Source organism: Pristiophorus japonicus, chromosome 20 (assembly GCF_044704955.1).
Source record: "Pristiophorus japonicus isolate sPriJap1 chromosome 20, sPriJap1.hap1, whole genome shotgun sequence".
In the NCBI taxonomy this organism is placed as follows: domain Eukaryota; kingdom Metazoa; phylum Chordata; class Chondrichthyes; family Pristiophoridae; genus Pristiophorus; species Pristiophorus japonicus.
This window is the reverse complement of record NC_091996.1, coordinates 89,271,488-89,290,883: the sequence shown is the minus strand read 5'-3', so window position 1 is coordinate 89,290,883 and position 19,396 is coordinate 89,271,488. Positions and strand designations below refer to the sequence as shown.

Here is a 19,396-nt window from a genome sequence, read left to right as displayed (position 1 = left end):
CCCGTTCCCCCCGACACTGCCCCGTTCCCCCCGACACTGCCCCGTTCCCCCCTCGACACTGCCCCGTTCCCCCCCCGACACTGCCCCGTTCCCCCCCCGACACTGCCCCGTTCCCCCCCCGACACTGCCCCGTTCCCCCCCCCGACACTGCCCCGTTCCCCCCCACTGCCCCGTTCCCCCCCGACACTGCCCCGTCCCCCCCCGACACTGCCCCGTTCCCCCCTCGACACTGCCCCGTCCCCCCCCCGACACTGCCCCGTTCCCCCCCGACACTGCCCCCGTTCCCCCCCGACACTGCCCCGTTCCCCCCCTGACACTGCCCCGTTCCCCCCCCCGACACTGCCCCGTTCCCCCCCCGACACTGCCCCGTTCCCCCCGACACTGCCCCGTTCCCCCCCCGACACTGCCCCGTTCCCCCGACACTGCCCCGTTCCCCCCCCGACACTGCCCCGTTCCCCCGACACTGCCCCGTTCCCCCCCCGACACTGCCCCGTTCCCCCCCCCGACACTGCCCCGTTCCCCCCCGACACTGCCCCGTTCCCCCCGACACTGCCCCGTTCCCCCCCCCCCGACACTGCCCCGTTCCCCCCCCCCCCGACACTGCCCCGTTCCCCCCCCCCCCCCCGACACTGCCCCGTTCCCCCCCCCCCGACACTGCCCCGTTCCCCCCCGACACTGCCCCGTTCCCCCACTGCCGTCCCCCCCGACACTGCCTCGCTCCCCCCCCCGACACTGCCCCGTTCCCCCCCCCCCGACACTGCCCCGTTCCCCCCCGACACTGCCCCGTTCCCCCCGACACTGCCCCGTTCCCCCCCCCGACACTGCCCCGTTCCCCCCGACACTGCCCCGTTCCCCCCCCCCGACACTGCCCCGTTCCCCCCCGACACTGCCCCGTTCCCCCCCCGACACTGCCCCGTTCCCCCCCCCGACACTGCCCCGTTCCCCCCCGACACTGCCCCGTTCCCCCCGACACTGCCCCGTTCCCCCCGACACTGCCTCGCTCCCCCCCCCGACACTGCCCCGTTCCCCCCCCCCGACACTGCCCCGTTCCCCCCCGACACTGCCCCGTTCCCCCCGACACTGCCCCGTTCCCCCCCCCGACACTGCCCCGTTCCCCCCCCCGACACTGCCCCGTTCCCCCCCGACACTGCCCCGTTCCCCCCGACACTGCCCCGTTCCCCCCGACACTGCCTCGCTCCCCCCCCCGACACTGCCCCGTTCCCCCCCCCGACACTGCCCCGTTCCCCCCCGACACTGCCCCGTTCCCCCCGACACTGCCCCGTTCCCCCCGACCCCGACACTGCCTCGCTCCCCCCCCCGACACTGCCCCGTTCCCCCCCCCGACACTGCCCCGTTCCCCCCCCGACACTGCCCCGTTCCCCCCGACACTGCCCCGTTCCCCCCCCGACACTGCCCCGTTCCCCCCGACACTGCCCCGTTCCCCCCCCGACACTGCCCCGCTCCCCCCCCGACACTGCCCCGCTCCCCCCCCGACACTGCCCCGTTCCCCCCCCCCGACACTGCCCCGTTCCCCCCGACACTGCCCCGTTCCCCCCCGACACTGCCCCGTTCTCCCCCGACACTGCCCCGTTCCCCCCGACACTGCCCCGTTCCCCCCCCCCGACACTGCCCCGTTCCCCCCCCCGACACTGCCCCGTTCCCCCCCCGACACTGCCCCGTTCCCCCCCCGACACTGCCCCGTTCCCCCCCCGACACTGCCCCGTTCCCCCCCCCGACACTGCCCCGTTCCCCCCTGACACTGCCCCGTTCCCCCCCGACACTGCCCCGTTCCCCCCCGACACTGCCCCGTTCCCCCCGACACTGCCCCGTTCCCCCCCGACACTGCCCCGTTCTCCCCCCGACACTGCCCCGTTCCCCCCGACACTGCCCCGTTCCCCCCCCCGACACTGCCCCGTTCCCCCCGACACTGCCCCGTTCCCCCCCCGACACTGCCCCGTTCCCCCCGACACTGCCCCGTTCCCCCCCCCCGACACTGCCCCGTTCTCCCCCCGACACTGCCCCGTTCCCCCCGACACTGCCCCGTTCCCCCCCCCGACACTGCCCCGTTCCCCCCGACACTGCCCCGTTCCCCCCCCCGACACTGCCCCGTTCCCCCCCCCGACACTGCCCCGTTCCCCCCCGACACTGCCCCGTTCCCCCCCCGACACTGCCCCGTTCCCCCCGACACTGCCCCGTTCCCCCCGACACTGCCCCGTTCCCCCCGACACTGCCCCGTTCCCCCCGACACTGCCCCGTTCCCCCCCCCGACACTGCCCCGTTCCCCCCCCCGACACTGCCCCGTTCCCCCCCCCGACACTGCCCCGTTCCCCCCGACACTGCCCCGTTCCCCCCCGACACTGCCCCGTTCCCCCCCCCCGACACTGCCCCGTTCCCCCCTGACACTGCCCCGTTCCCCCCGACACTGCCCCGTTCCCCCCCGACACTGCCCCGTTCCCCCCCCGACACTGCCCCGTTCCCCCCGACACTGCCCCGTTCCCCCACCCCGACACTGCCCCGTTCCCCCCCGACACTGCCCCGTTCCCCCCACCCCGACACTGCCCCGTTCCCCCCCGACACTGCCCCGTTCCCCCCCGACACTGCCCCGTTCCCCCCGACACTGCCCCGTTCCCCCCCCGACACTGCCCCGTTCCCCCCCGACACTGCCCCGTTCCCCCCGACACTGCCCCGTTCCCCCCCGACACTGCCCCGTTCCCCCCCGACACTGCCCCGTTCCCCCCCCCGACACTGCCTCGCTCCCCCCCCGACACTGCCCCGTTCCCCCCCCCCGACACTGCCTCGCTCCCCCCCCGACACTGCCCCGTTCCCCCCCGACACTGCCCCGTTCCCCCCCCCCCGACACTGCCCCGTTCCCCCCCCCGACGCTGCCCCGTTCCCCCCCCCCCGACACTGCCCCGTTCCCCCCCCGACACTGCCCCGTTCCTCCCCCCGACACTGCCCCGTTCCCCCCCCGACACTGCCCCGTTCCCCCCCCGACACTGCCCCGTTCCCCCCGACACTGCCCCGTTCCCCCCGACACTGCCCCGTTCCCCCCGACACTGCCCCGTTCCCCCCCCGACACTGCCCCGTTCCCCCCCCGACACTGCCCCGTTCCCCCCCCGACACTGCCCCGTTCCCCCCGACACTGCCCCGTTCCCCCCCGACACTGCCCCGTTCCCCCCGACACTGCCCCGTTACCCCCGACACTGCCCCGTTCCCCCCCCCGACACTGCCCCGTTCCCCCCCGACACTGCCCCGTTCCCCCCCGACACTGCCCCGTTCCCCCCCGACACTGCCCCGTTCCCCCCGACACTGCCCCGTTCCCCCCGACACTGCCCCGTTCCCCCCCCCGACACTGCCCCGTTCCCCCCCCGACACTGCCCCGTTCCCCCCCCGACACTGCCCCGTTCCCCCCCCGACACTGCCCCGTTCCCCCCCCCCGACACTGCCCCGTTCCCCCCGACACTGCCCCGTTCCCCCCGACACTGCCCCGTTCCCCCCCCGACACTGCCCCGTTCCCCCCCCGACACTGCCCCGTTCCCCCCGACACTGCCCCGCTCCCCCCCCGACACTGCCCCGCTCCCCCCCCGACACTGCCCCGTTCCCCCCGACACTGCCCCGTTCCCCCGACACTGCCCCGCTCCCCCCCCGACACTGCCCCGTTCCCCCCGACACTGCCCCGTTCCCCCCCGACACTGCCCCGCTCCCCCCCGACACTGCCCCGTTCCCCCCCCGACACTGCCCCGTTTCCCCCCGACACTGCCCCGTTCCCCCCGACACTGCCCCGTTCCCCCCCGACACTGCCCCGTTCCCCCCCGACACTGCCCCGTTCCCCCCGACACTGCCCCGTTCCCCCCGACACTGCCCCGTTCCCCCCCCGACACTGCCCCGTTCCCCCCCGACACTGCCCCGTTCCCCCCCCCGACACTGCCCCGTTCCCCCCCGACACTGCCCCGTTCCCCCCCGACACTGCCCCGTTCCCCCCCCGACACTGCCCCGCCCCCCCCAACACTGCCCCGCCCCCCCGACACTGCCCCGTTCCCCCCACGACACTGCCCCGTTCCCCCCCGACACTGCCCCGTCCCCCCCCGACACTGCCCCGTCCCCCCCCCGACACTGCCCCGTCCCCCCCCGACACTGCCCCGTTCCCCCCCCGACACTGCCCCGTTCCCCCCCCGACACTGCCCCGTTCCCCCCCCTGACACTGCCCCGTTCCCCCCCGACACTGCCCCGTTTCCCCCCGACACTGCCCCGTTCCCCCCCGACACTGCCCCGTTCCCCCCCCGACACTGCCCCGTTCCCCCCGACACTGCCCCGTTCCCCCCGACACTGCCCCGTTCCCCCCCGACACTGCCCCGTTCCCCCCGACACTGCCCCGCTCCCCCCCCGACACTGCCCCGTTCCCCCCCCCGACACTGCCCCGCTCCCCCCCGACACTGCCCCGTTCCCCCCCCCCCGACACTGCCCCGTTCCCCCCCGACACTGCCCCGTTCCCCCCGACACTGCCCCGTTCCCCCCCCCCCGACACTGCCCCGTTCCCCCCCGACACTGCCCCGTTCCCCCCCCGACACTGCCCCGTTCCCCCCCCCGACACTGCCCCGCTCCCCCCCCCCGACACTGCCCCGTTCCCCCCGACACTGCCCCGTTCCCCCCCGACACTGCCCCGTTCCCCCCCCCGACACTGCCCCGCTCCCCCCCCCGACACTGCCCCGTTCCCCCCGACACTGCCCCGTTCCCCCCCGACACTGCCCCGCTCCCCCCGACACTGCCCCGTTCCCCCCGACACTGCCCCGTTCCCCCCCGACACTGCCCCGTTCCCCCCCCGACACTGCCCCGTTCCCCCCCGACACTGCCCGTTCCCCCCGACACTGCCCCGTTCCCCCCCCCCGACACTGCCCCGTTCCCCCCGACACTGCCCCGCTCCCCCCCCGACACTGCCCCGTTCCCCCCCCGACACTGCCCCGCTCCCCCCGACTCTGCCCCGTTCCCCCCGACACTGCCCCGTTCCCCCCCCGACACTGCCCCGTTCCCCCCCCCGACACTGCCCCGTTCCCCCCGACACTGCCCCGTTCCCCCCGACACTGCCCCGTTCCCCCGACACTGCCCCGTTCCCCCCCCCGACACTGCCCCGTTCCCCCCGACACTGCCCCGTTCCCCCCCCCGACACTGCCCCGTTCCCCCGACACTGCCCCGTTCCCCCCCCCCCCGACACTGCCCCGTTCCCCCCCCGACACTGCCCCGTTCCCCCCCCCGACACTGCCCCGTTCCCCCCCCCGACACTGCCCCATTCCCCCGACACTGCCCCGTTCCCCCCCCGACACTGCCCCGTTCCCCCCGACACTGCCCCGTTCCCCCCCCGACACTGCCCCGTTCCCCCCCCCGACACTGCCCCGTTCCCCCCCGACACTGCCCCGTTCCCCCCCCCAACACTGCCCCGTTCCCCCCCGACACTGCCCCGTTCCCCCCCCCCCCGACACTGCCCCGTTCCCCCCCGACACTGCCCCGTTCCCCCCCCCGACACTGCCCCGTTCCCCCCCCGACACTGCCCCGTTCCCCCCCCCCAACACTGCCCCGTTCCCCCCCGACACTGCCCCGTTCCCCCCCCCCCCGACACTGCCCCGTTCCCCCCCGACACTGCCCCGTTCCCCCCCCCGACACTGCCCCGTTCCCCCCCCGACACTGCCCCGTTCCCCCCCCGACACTGCCCCGTTCCCCCCGACACTGCCCCGTTCCCCCCGACACTGCCCCGTTCCCCCCCCCGACACTGCCCCGTTCCCCCCCCGACACTGCCCCGTTCCCCCCCCCCGACACTGCCCCGTTCCCCCCCCGACACTGCCCCGTTCCCCCCGACACTGCCCCGTTCCCCCCCCCGACACTGCCCCGTTCCCCCCCGACACTGCCCCGTTCCCCCCCGACACTGCCCCGTTCCCCCCCCCGACACTGCCCCGTTCCCCCCCGACACTGCCCCGTTCCCCCCCCCCGACACTGCCCCGCTCCCCCCCCCCGACACTGCCCCGTTCCCCCCGACACTGCCCCGTTCCCCCCGACACTGCCCCGTTCCCCCCCCGACACTGCCCCGTTCCCCCCGACACTGCCCCGTTCCCCCCCCGACACTGCCCCGTTCCCCCCCCTGACACTGCCCCGTTCCCCCCCCGACACTGCCCCGTTCCCCCCCCCGACACTGCCCCGTTCCCCCCCCGACACTGCCCCGTTCCCCCCGACACTGCCCCGTTCCCCCCCCGACACTGCCCCGTTCCCCCCCCCGACACTGCCCCGCTCCCCCCGACACTGCCCCGTTCCCCCCGACACTGCCCCGTTCCCCCCCGACACTGCCCCGTTCCCCCCCGACACTGCCCCGTTCCCCCCCCGACACTGCCCCGTTCCCCCCCCCGACACTGCCCCGTTCCCCCCCGACACTGCCCCGTTCCCCCCGACACTGCCCCGTTCCCCCCCCGACACTGCCCCGTTCCCCCCCCCGACACTGCCCCGTTCCCCCCGACACTGCCCCGTTCCCCCCCCCCGACACTGCCCCGTTCCCCCCCCCGACACTGCCCCGCTCCCCCCGACACTGCCCCGTTCCCCCCGACACTGCCCCGTTCCCCCCCGACACTGCCCCGTTCCCCCCGACACTGCCCCGTTCCCCCCCGACACTGCCCCGTTCCCCCCCGACACTGCCCCGTTCCCCCCGACACTGCCCTGTTCCCCCCGACACTGCCCCGTTCCCCCCCGACACTGCCCCGTTCCCCCCCCGACACTGCCCCGTTCCCCCCCCGACACTGCCCCGTTCCCCCCGACACTGCCCCGTTCCCCCCGACACTGCCCCGTTCCCCCCGACACTGCCCCGTTCCCCCCCGACACTGCCCCGTTCCCCCCGACACTGCCCCGTTCCCCCCCGACACTGCCCCGTTCCCCCCCCGACACTGCCCCGTTCCCCCCCCGACACTGCCCCGTTCCCCCCGACACTGCCCCGTTCCCCCCCCGACACTGCCCCGTTCCCCCCCCGACACTGCCCCGTTCCCCCCCCGACACTGCCCCGTTCCCCCCGACACTGCCCCGTTCCCCCCCCGACACTGCCCCGTTCCCCCCCCGACACTGCCCCGTTCCCCCCGACACTGCCCCGTTCCCCCCGACACTGCCCCGTTCCCCCCCGACACTGCCCCGTTCCCCCCCCCGACACTGCCCCGTTCCCCCCCCGACACTGCCCCGTTCCCCCCCCGACACTGCCCCGTTCCCCCCCCCCGACACTGCCCCGTTCCCCCCCCGACACTGCCCCGTTCCCCCCCCGACACTGCCCCGTTCCCCCCCCGACACTGCCCCGTTCCCCCCGACACTGCCCCGCCCCCCCCGACACTGCCCCGCTCCCCCCCCCCGACACTGCCCCGTTCCCCCCCGACACTGCCCCGCTCCCCCCCCCCGACACTGCCCCGTTCCCCCCCCGACACTGCCCCGCTCCCCCCCCCCGACACTGCCCCGTTCCCCCCGACACTGCCCCGTTCCCCCCGACACTGCCCCGTTCCCCCCCGACACTGCCCCGCTCCCCCCCCCCGACACTGCCTCGCTGTGAGGTTTCAACGTGGGTTAGCCTGAGGTGTGGGACTGAAAGCTGAAACGTGACTCCAGGCTCCAGCCGACCGAAGCACACTGCAACACCAACAACCGACGGACATAACTGATGGTGATACCGCGTTCGTTACCACGAAAAGGAACACGCGCGAGAGGAGGCAGCCATGCAGCCCCATCAAGCCCATTCCCCCGATCAATGGGACCCACCGACCATCTGTGTCTTAACTCCGTCTACCAGCCTCGGTTGCATAGCCCCCGAATACCCTCGCCCAACAGGAAAGGGGTACTCACTGCTCATCGTATGGCGAGTCCGACACTTGAAGCACTGAGGCCTGGAAATCCTGGATCACCTCCTGCCCCGCCCAGAAGGAAGAAAGATCTTCATTAACCATCTCGCTGCCGACCGGGCGCACGCAGCTCGCGACTTCCCCTCCCGCTGTCCCATTGGCCGAACCATTCCCTCGGGGAGCTACCCCGCCACATGCCCGCAGTCCTTCCGCGACACTTTGCATCGCATCGCGTCCACGCGCAATTCGCACGGGAAAGCGCGACGGGAATCCTTACCCAAGGGAAGGATATACTTGCCACATAGGGAGTGCAACGAAGGTTCACCAGACTGATTCCTGGGATGGGGGGGTGGGGATTGTCCGATGAGGAGAGATTGTGTAGAATGGGCCTGTACTCTCTGGACTTTAGAAGGTCTAATTGAAACATACAAGATTCGTTTCGATCGCCTGGATGGGTCGGAGAGGAATTTTCCCAGATTTTTTCTCCCTAAATTGGCCTGGGTTTTTATCTGGTTTTTGCCTCTCCCAGGAGATCACATGGCTCCGGTTGGGGTGGAGTGTAGAATGTTTCGGTGTAAGGGGTGTCGCGGTGGTGTGGGGCGGACTGGTTGGGCCGGGTGCTCTTTACCTGTCCGCCATTGTTCATGGGTTTGTATGTAACCTTCAGGGCTGCTGAGCGAGGGCCGTGCGGCTCTTTGTCGGCCGGCCCGGACACCTTGGGCCGAGATGGCCTCCTTCTGCGCTGTAAATTTCTATGTTTCTAAGATTCTGAGGGGGATTGACAGGGTAGATGCAGGGAGGATGTTTCCCCCCCCGGGCTGGGGAGTCTAGAACCAGGGGTCACACAGTCTCAGGATAAGGGGTCGGCCATTTAGGACTGAGATGAGGAGGAATTTCTTCACTCAGAGGGTGGTGAACCGCTGGAATTCTCTGCCCCAGAGGGTCAGTCTCGGAGTATATTCAAGACAGAGAGCGATAGATTTTTGGATATTGAGGGGATCGAGGGATATGGGGATAGTGCAGGGAAGTGGAGTTGAGATCGAAGATCAGCCATGATCTTATTAAATGGCGGAGCAGGCTCGAGAGGCCGAATGGCCGACTCCTGCTCCTATTTCTCACGTTCTTACTTCCCCAGCCTCTCGCAGGGATGAGGTGGAGGGTGGGTAGGGTCTCACAGTAATGGAGGTTTAGGGAGGGAGTTCCAGAGCTTGGGGCCCAGGCAATAGAAGACACGGCCACCAATGGTGGAGCGATTATAATCAGGAATGCACAGGAGGGCAGAATTAGAGGAGCGCAGACATCTCGAGGGGGGGGGGATGGGGGGCTGAAGGAGATTACAGAGATAGGGAGGGGCGAGGGCCATGGAGCGATTTGTAAACAAGGATGAGAATTTTGAAATCGAGGCGTTGCTTAACCGGGAGCCAATGTAGGTCAGCGAGCACTGGGGGTGATGGTTGAGCGGGACTGGGTGCGAGTTAGGACACGGGGCAGCGAGCACAGGGGGTGATGGGTGAGCGGGACTCGGTGCGAGTTAGGACATGGGGCAGCGGGCACTGGGGGTGATGGTTGAGCGGGACTGGGTGCGAGTTAGGACACGGGGCAGCGAGCACAGGGGGTGATGGGTGAGCGGGACTCGGTGCGAGTTAGGACACGGGACAGCGAGCACAAGGGGTGATGGGTGAGCGGGACTCGGTGCGAGTTAGGACACGGGGCAGCGAGCACAGGGGGTGATGGGTGAGCGGGACTCGGTGCGAGTTAGGACATGGGGCAGCGAGCACAGGGGGTGATGGGTGAGTGGGACTCGGTGCAAGTTAGGACACGGGACAGCGAGCACAAGGGGTGATGGGTGAGCGGGACTTGGTGCGAGTTAGGACACGGGGCAGCGAGCACAGGGGTTGATGGGTGAGCGGGACTCGGTGCGAGTTAGGACACGGGGCAGCGAGCACAGGGGGTGATGGGTGAGCGGGACTCGGTGCGAGTTAGGACACGGGGCAGCGAGCACAGGGGGTGATGGGTGAGCGGGACTCGGTGCGAGTTAGGACACGGGGTCAGCGAGCACAGGGGGTTTTGGATCACCTCTAGTTTACGTTGGGGAGAATGTGAGAGGTCGGCCAGGAGTGCGTTGGAATAGTCAAGTGTAGGGGTTGCTAACCCTCCAGGATTGGCCTGGAGTCTCCAGGTAATTGAAAATGTTTGACCAGGAGTCAAGAATTGTCCAATCGGGTGACGGAGACCCCGCCCCATTTTCCGATTGGTCACGGGGGCCACTGCGGGGACGGGCGTGAAGGGCGACCAATGGCGGGAGGGCGGGGCGGTCGGGGGTCATGTGACGAAAGCTCCAGGAACAGGCCCAATCGGAGTTGGCGACACCACACCGTGCCTGACCCCTGACCCCTGACCCCTCCGGCGGGGCTGATCCGACCTACGTTGCACATGTAGTTGTGCCAGGACTTGGTGACGTGCGAGATCTTCTCCTTCTTCTTCCAATTCGGCGAGGCGCCTTCCCGCACAGGCTCCTGCGGCGATAAAGAGACACACAAGGGTCAGGCCCCTTCCGGCAACCCGCCACCTTCGAGCCTCCAGAACCAGCTTCAAACCCCTGCACTCATGACCAACACCTCCTCAAGCGATACCTGCACCATTTATGTGCAGCAGTACGATCGAGTGCTTTCCGCCAGGCTCCAGCTTCTAACTCAACTGGAGGAGGCCGTTCAGCCCCTCGGGCCTGTTCCGCCCTCCAATCCGATCCTGGCCGATCTCGGCCTCAACTCCATTTACCGGCCGTTGCTCCTTATCCCTCGACACCCGCACCCAACCAAACCTGATCGATCTCGATCTGGAAAGCTCCAATCTAACCCCAGCACCCACAGCCTTTTGGCGGGGAGAGAGTTCCAGATTCCCACCGTCCTTTGTGTGAACCACTCACTGATTCTATATATAACCCCCACCCCCCCTCCCCCCGAACCCCCCGATTAGATTCCAGCCTGTAACTCACTCCCGGGTATCTGTTATTCTATATATAAACCCCCCCGAACCCCTCGATTAGATTCCAGACTGTAACTCACCCCCGGGTATCCGTTATTCTATATATAAACCCCCCCGAACCCCTCGATTAGATTCCAGCCTGTAACTCACTCCCGGGTATCTGTTATTCTATATATAAACCCCCCGAACCCCTCGATTAGATTCCAGCCTGTAACTCACTCCCGGGTATCTGTTATTCTATATATAAACCCCCAAACACCTCGATTAGATTCCAGCCTGTAACTCACTCCCGGGAATCTGTTATTCTATATATAAACCCCCAAACCCCTCGATTAGATTCCAGCCTGTAACTCACTCCCGGGTATCAGTTATTCTATATATAAACCCCCCGAACCCCTCGATTAGATTCCAGCCTGTAACTCACGCCCGGGTATCAGTTATTCTATATATAAACCCCCCGAACCCCTCGATTAGATTCCAGCCTGTAACTCACGCCCGGGTATCTGTTATTCTATATATAAACCCCCCCGAACCCCTCGATTAGATTCCAGCCTGTAACTCACGCCCGGGTATCTGTTATTCTATATATAAACCCCCCGAACCCCTCGATTAGATTCCAGCCTGTAACTCACTCCCGGGTATCCGTTATTCTATATATAAACCCCCCGAACCCCTCGATTAGATTCCAGCCTGTAACTCACTCCCGGGTATCTGTTATTCTATATATAAACCCCCAAACCCCTCGATTAGATTCCAGCCTGTAACTCACTCCCGGGTATCTGTTATTCTATATATAAACCCCCGAACCCCTCGATTAGATTCCAGCCTGTAACTCACGCCCGGGTATCTGTTATTCTATATATAAACCCCCCCGAACCCCTCGATTAGATTCCAGCCTGTAACTCACGCCCGGGTATCTGTTATTCTATATATAAACCCCCCGAACCCCTCGATTAGATTCCAGCCTGTAACTCACTCCCGGGTATCCGTTATTCTATATATAAACCCCCCGAACCCCTCGATTAGATTCCAGCCTGTAACTCACGCCCGGGTATCTGTTATTCTATATATAAACCCCCCCGAACCCCTCGATTAGATTCCAGCCTGTAACTCACGCCCGGGTATCTGTTATTCTATATATAAACCCCCCCGAACCCCTCGATTAGATTCCAGCCTGTAACTCACTCCCGGGTATCTGTTATTCTATATATAAACCCCCCGAACCCCTCGATTAGACTCCAGCCTGTAACTCACTCCCGGGTATCTGTTATTCTATATATAAACCCCCCCGAACCCCTCGATTAGATTCCAGCCTGTAACTCACTCCCGGGTATCTGTTATTCTATATATAAACCCCCCCGAACCCCTCGATTAGATTCCAGCCTGTAACTCACTCCCGGGTATCCGTTATTCTATATATAAACCCCCCGAACCCCTCGATTAGATTCCAGCCTGTAACTCACTCCCGGGTATCTGTTATTCTATATATAAACCCCCCGAACCCCTCGATTAGATTCCAGCCAGTAACTCACTCCCGGGTATCTGTTATTCTATATATAAACTCCCCCCGAACCCCTCGATTAGATTCCAGCCTGTAACTCACTCCCGGGTATCTGTTATTCTATATATAAACTCCCCCCGAACCCCTCGATTAGATCCCAGCCTGTAACTCACTCCCGGGTATCTGTTATTCTATATATAAACCCCCCGAACACTACGATGAGATTCCAGCCGGTAACTCACTCCCGGGTATCTGTTATTCTATATATAAACCTCCCCCGAACCCCTCGATTAGATTCCAGCCTGTAACTCACTCCTGGGTATCAGTTATTCTATATATAAACCCCTCCCGAGCCACTCGATTAGATTCCAGCCTGTAACTCACTCCCGGGTATCCGGTATTCTATATATAAACCCCCCGAACCCCTCGATTAGATTCCAGCCTGTAACTCATTCCCGGGTATCTGTTATTCTATATATAAACTCCCCCCGAACCCCTCGATTAGATTCCAGCCTGTAACTCACTCCCGGGCATCTGTTATTCTATATATAAACCCCCCGAACCCCTCGATTAGATTCCAGCCTGTAACTCACTCCCGGGTATCTGTTTTTCTATATATAAACCCCCGAACCCCTCGATTAGATTCCAACCAGTAACTCACCCCCGGGTATCTGTTATTCTATATATAAACCCCCCGAACCCCTCAATTAGATTCCGGCCTATAACTCACCCCCGGGTATCTGTTATTCTATATATAAACCCCCCCGAACCCCTCAATTAGATTCCGGCCCATAACTCACCCCCGGGTATCTGTTATTCTATATATAAACCCCCCTGAACCCCTTGATTAGATTCCAGCCTCTAACTCACCCCCAGGTATCCGTTATTCTATATATAAACCCCCCCCGAACCCCTCGATTAGATTCCAGCCTCTAACTCACCCCCGGGTATCTGTTATTCTATATATAAACCCCCCGAACCCCTCGATTAGATTCCAGTCTCTAACTCACCCCCGGGTATATGTTATTCTATATATAAACCCCCCCGAACCCCTCGATTAGATTCCAGCCTGTAACTCACTCCCGGGCATCTGTTATTCTATATATAAACCCCCCCCGAACCCCTCGATTAGATTCCAGCCTCTAACTCACCCCCGGGTATCTGTTATTCTATATATAAACCCCCCCGAACCCCTCAATTAGATTCCAGTCTCTAACTCACCCCGGGGTATATGTTATTCTATATATAAACCCCCCCGAACCCCTCGATTAGATTCCAGCCTGTAACTCACTCCCGGGTATCTGTTATTCTATATATAAACCCCCCCGAATCCCTCGATTAGATTCCAGCCTGTAACTCACTCCCGGGTATCTGTTATTCTATATATAAACCCCCCCCGAACCCCTCGATTAGATTCCAGCCTGTAACTCACTCCCGGGTATCTGTTATTCTATATATAAACCCCCCCGAACCCCTCGATTAGATTCCAGCCTGTAACTCACTCCCGGGTATCCGTTATTCTATATATAAACCCCCCCCGAACCCCTCGATTAGATTCCAGCCTGTAACTCACTCCCGGGTATCTGTTATTCTATATATAAACCCCCCCCGAACCCCTCGATTAGATTCCAGCCTCTAACTCATCCCCGGGTATCTGTTATTCTATATATAAACCCCCCCCGAACCCCTCGATTAGATTCCAGCCTGTAACTCACCCCCGGGTATCCGTTATTCTATATATAAACCCCCCGAACTCCTCGACCGGTAGCTCAGTCCCGGACGCTGGTGATTCCCCAGTCGGTGCGAGTCGCTGGGTGTGTTGCGTACCTTGGAGGCGATGGTGTAGGGGGGCGTGATTTCCATGTTCATCTCCTGGAACAGCTCGCGGCACTGCATGGAGATGAAGTCTCCGGCCAGGGGCGACTTCACGATGCCTGTGTTTTAAAAAGCAAAAAAACAAAACGTGACATCGATGGGTTGGGGCGCAGTGGAGGGGGCCGGTGGGGTGGGGGGCTTAAAAACAACCGGAGTGATCAGGGCCAGAACCTTCGACAGAGAACGGTGATCCGTCAAGTGTTGCGGAGCCCCGAATTCCATCTCGCGCCCGAGGGGTGAGGGAAGGAGGACGGTGGAAGGGGGGGGGGGGAAGGCACAGGCCTGGTGGCCACAAGCCTCAGAGCTAGCAGTGGAGGGGGCTGGGGTTAAAAAATCAGCCAGGACTCCCGCAGAGGAACAGCTCCAGTGACACCGGCTGAGAGAAGCCCATCGCCTGAAAAAGCCAGCCTGGATTCAATGGGCCGAACGGCCTCCTCCGCTGCTGTACGATTCAGTGATTCTATCATCTCCGGGATAGTCCAGGAGAATCCGAGGGGGCGGGATCCCACCACGGCGACCTGTACCTCAGCGAAAGGCGGCTCACCTTAGCGAGGCTGGGACAGGAGGGGGGAAAGAAAGACTTGCATTTATATAGCGCCTTTCACGACCACCTGACGTCCCAAAGCGTTTTACAGCCAATGAAGTACTTTTAGAGTGTAGTCACTGTTGTATTGTGGGAAGCACCAATTTGCGCACAGCAAGCTCCCACAAACAGCAATGTGATAATGGCCCAGATAATCTGATGTTGATTGAGGGATAAATATTGGCCCCAGGACACCTGGGAGAACTCCCCCTGCTCTTCTTCGAAATAGTGGCCGTGGGCTCTTTTACATCCACTTGAGAGAGCAGACGGGGCCTCGGTTTAACATCTCATCCGAAAGACGGCACCTCCGACAGTGGGGCGCTCCCTCGGCACTGCCCCTCCGACAGTGCAGCGTTCCCTCGGCACTGCCCCTCCGACAGTGCGGCGCTCCCTCAGTACAGCCCCTCCGACAGTGCGGCGCTCCCTCAGTACCGCTCCTCCGACAGTGCGGGGCTCCCTCAGCACTGCCCCTCCGACAGTGCGGCGCTCCCTCAGTACTGCCCCTCCAACAATGAGGCGCTCCCTCAGTACCGCCCCTCCGACAGTGCAGCACTCCCTCAGTACTGCCCCTCCGACAGTGCGGCGCTCCCTCAGCACTGCCCCTCCGACAGTGCGGCGCTCCCTCAGCACCGTCCCTCCGACAGTGCGGCGCTCCCTCAGCACTGCCCCTCCGACAGTGCGGCACTCCCTCAGCACCGCCCCTCCGACAGTGCGGCGCTCCCTCAGTACTGCCCCTCCGACAGTGCGGCGCTCCCTCAGCACTGCACTGGGAGCGTCGGCCTGGATTTATGTGCTCAGGTCCCTGGAGTGGGACTCGAACCCACGACCTTCTGGCCCAGAGGCGAGGGTGCTGCCCACTGAGCCACGGCTGAGATGGAGGGGAGGGGAGAGACTGGGAAAGGTGGGGGGGGGGGGGGGGGGGGGGAGAAAAACACAGACAGTTAAAATGGCCGCGCTCAAACCGGAAGCTCTCACCTTGCTGGAGGACGTACCCGTCGTGCACTGGGATAGCGGTGGTGTGGGTTGCACCGCTGTCGAGGACCAGGCCCGTGGACCGCCCATTGGCGAAGCTGCAGCAAGCGGGGAGAGGGGGGGGGGTTCAGTCAAGGACCGATTCAGACACGGACGCAGAAACAACGGTCAGCGGGAGTGGCCTCCCGCCGGCTCGCCAAGATTCAGCCGAACCCCGCCGTGGGGAAAGACAGATCGGAGCCGGCATTTAGACCCCGCCTTTCGCCAGCTCGGGACCTCCCAAAGCGATTAATGGATGAGACGTTAAACCCAGGCCCCGTCTGCTCTCTCAGGTGGATGTAAAAGATCCCGCGGCCACTATTTGGAAGAAGAGCAGGGGGAGTTCTCCCCGGTGTCCTGGGGCCAATATTTATCCCTCAACCAACATCACTAAAAAACCCAGATGATCTGGGTCATTATCATGGTGCTGTTTGTGGGAGCTTGCTGTGCGCAAATTGGCGTTTCCCACAATACAACAGTGACCACACTCCAAAAAGTACTTCATTGGCTGTAAAGCGCTTTATGTAAAAGACTTGCATTTATATAGCGCCTTTCACAACCTCCGGATGTTCCAAAGCGCTTTACAGCCAATGAAGTACTTTTGGAGTGTGGTCGCTGTTGTAATGTGGGAAACGCCAATTTGTGCACAGCAAGCTCCCACACACAGCAATGTGATAATGGCCCAGATAATCTGTTTTTGTGATGTTGATTGAGGGATAAATATTGGCCCCAGGACACCGGGGAGAACTTCCCCTGCTCTTCTTCCAATCGTGGCCGTGGGATCTTTTACATCCACCTGAGAGAGCAGACGGGGCCTCGGTTTAACGTCTCATCTGAAAGACGGCCCCTCCGACAGTGCGGCGCTCCGTCAGTACTGTCCCTCCGACAGTGCGGCGCTCCCTCAGTACTGCCCCTCCGACAGTGCGGCGCTCCCTGAGTACTGCCCCTCCGACAGTGCGGCGCTCCCTCAGTACTGCCCCTCCGACAGTGCGGCGCTCCCTCAGTACTGCCCCTCCGACAGTGCGGCGCTCCCTCAGTACTGCCCCTCCGACAGTGCGGCGCTCCCTCAGTACTGCCCCTCCGACAGTGCGGCGCTCCCTCAGTACCGCCCCTCCGACAGTGCGGCGCTCCCTCAGTACTGCCCCTCCGACAGTGCGGCGCTCCCTCAGTACTGCCCCTCCGACAGTGCGGCGCTCCCTCAGTACTGCCCCTCCGACAGTGCGGCGCTCCCTCAGTACTGCACTGGGAGTGTCAGCCTGGATTTTGTGCTCAAGTTCCTGGAGTGGGACTCGAACCCACAACCTTCTGACTCAGAGGCGAGAGTGCTGCCCACTGAGCCACGGCTGACACCTAATAGAGACTGGAAGGAACCGAGAGAAGCAGTAGAGGGGTTCAGCTACCCGGGGTGGTCATCAGTCGATGAGACCTCTACCCCCTAGAAGGACAAGGGCAGCAGGCACATGGGAATACCACCACCTCCACGTTCCCCTCCGAGTCACACACCGTCCCGACTTGGAAATATATCGGCCGTTCCTTCATCGTCGCTGGGTCACAATCCTGGAACTCCCTCCCCAACAGCACTGTGGGAGCACCTTCACCACACGGACTGCAGCGGTTCAAGAAGGCGGCTCACCACCACCTTCTCAAGGGGCAATTAGGGACGGGCAATAAATGCCGGCCTTGCCCAGGAACGAACATTTCGAAGACACAGGCCCCAGTTTGAGCCTCAGTTAGTTGGGCTTGGACACGGAGGGGGGAATTTCTCCCTCCTCTCTTGCGAGGGGGAAATGAAGCCGTTTATTCTAAAGAGGTTTATCCCGCCGATTCAAACTGAAATATGGGGCGTTCCACTCGCGGTCCAGTCAGGAGCAAACGATCAGCCTCGCGGTCCAGTCAGGAGCAAACGATCAGACCCGCGGTCCAGTCAGGAGCAAACGATCAGCCTCGCGGTCCAGTCAGGAGCAAACGATCAGCCTCGCGGTCCAGTCAGGAGCAAACGATCAGACCCGCGGTCCAGTCAGGAGCAAACGATCAGACCCGCGGTCCAGTCAGGAGCAAACGATCAGACCCGCGGTCCAGTCAGGAGCAAACGATCAGACCCGCGGTCCAGTCAGGAGCAAACGATCAGACCCGCGGTCCAGTCAGGAGCAAACGATCAGACCCGCGGTCCAGTCAGGAGCAAACGATCAGACCCACGCTCCAGTCATGAGCAAACGATCAGACTCGCGGTCCAGTCAGGAGCAAACGATCAGACCAACGGTCCAGTCAGGAGCAAACGATCAGACCCGCGGTCCAGTCAGGAGCAAACAATCAGACTCACGGTGCAGTCAGGAGCAAACGATCAGACCCGCGGTCCAGTCAGGAGCAAACGATCAGACCCGCGCTCCAGTCAGGAGGAGCAAACGATCAGACCCGCGGTCCAGTCAGGAGCAAACGATCAGACCCGCGCTCCAGTCAGGAGGAGCAAACGATCAGACCCACGGTCCAGTCAGGAGCAAACGATCAGGAGCAAATGATCAGACCCGCGCTCCAGTCAGGAGCAAACGACCAGACCCACGCTCCAGTCAGAAGCAAACGATCAGGAGCCCAGGATCAGACACGCAGCTGGACTCGGGCTAGGGCTAGGGGCGGTATTGGGGGGGGAGGGAGGTGGGTGCACCGTTCGGCCCGAGGCTGTGGAAGGATACGCGGTGAGGACGGCGGTCTTGCACAGGAAGAAGGCGGGGATGTTGTAGTGTTCGAACATCAGCTCGGTCAGCTTCTCCCGCTTGGCCCTCGTGTTCCACTGAAACAGGCAAAGAGAAACCTCCCCGTGAGGAAATGGAAAGGTCCCGACAAAACCACTCACCCACAACAACAACAACAACTTGCATTGATATAGCGCCTGTAATGCAGTGAAACGTCCTGAGGCGCTTCACTGGAGCGATTATCAAACAATATTTGACACTGAGCCACATAAGGAGATATTAGGGACAGGTGACCGAAGGCTTGGTCACAGAGTTAGGTTTTAAGGAAAGAGAGGTGGAGAGGTTTAGGGAGGGAGTTCCAGAGCTTGGGGCCCAGGCAACAGAAGGCACGGCCACCGATGGTGGAGCGATTATAATCAGGGATGCTCAGGAGGGCAGAATTTGCGGAGCGCAGACATCTCGGGGGTTGTGGGGCTGGAGGAGATTACAGAGATAGGGAGGGGGCGAGGGCCATGGAGGGATTTGTAAACAAGGATGAGAATTTTGAAATCGAGGCGTTGCTTAACCAGGAGTCAATGTAGGTCAGCGAGCACAGGGGGTGATGGGTGAGCGGGACTTGGTGCGAGTTAGGACACGGGGCAGCGAGCACAGGGGGTGATGGATGAGCGGGACTCGGTGCGAGTTAGGACACGGGGCAGCGAGCACAGGGAGTGATGGGTGAGCGGGACTCGGTGTGAGTTAGGACACGGGGCAGTGAGCACAGGGGGTAATGGGTGAGCAGGACTTGGTGCGAGTTAGGACACGGGGCAGCGAGCACAGGGGGTGATGGGTGAGCGGGACTCGGTGCGAGTTAGGACACGGGGCAGCGAGCACAGGGGGTAATGGGTGAGCGGGACTCGGTGAGAGT

The 19,396-nt window shown here is 64.0% G+C and overlaps 1 protein-coding gene across 1 annotated transcript in view; it reads right to left on the bottom strand.

Annotated features, from left to right (window-relative positions):
• Positions 1-19,396, bottom strand: part of LOC139232999 (actin-like protein 6B) — a 69,751-nt gene that overhangs the window by 26,787 nt on the left and 23,568 nt on the right. Inside the window, exons 5-9 of the mRNA XM_070863500.1 lie at positions 18,490-18,587; positions 15,767-15,861; positions 14,161-14,267; positions 10,274-10,363; positions 7,852-7,913 (exon numbers count right to left, since the gene is read on the bottom strand). Coding sequence (XP_070719601.1) covers positions 7,852-7,913; positions 10,274-10,363; positions 14,161-14,267; positions 15,767-15,861; positions 18,490-18,587 — 452 coding nt within the window. The remainder of the gene's footprint in view (positions 1-7,851; positions 7,914-10,273; positions 10,364-14,160; positions 14,268-15,766; positions 15,862-18,489; positions 18,588-19,396) is intronic.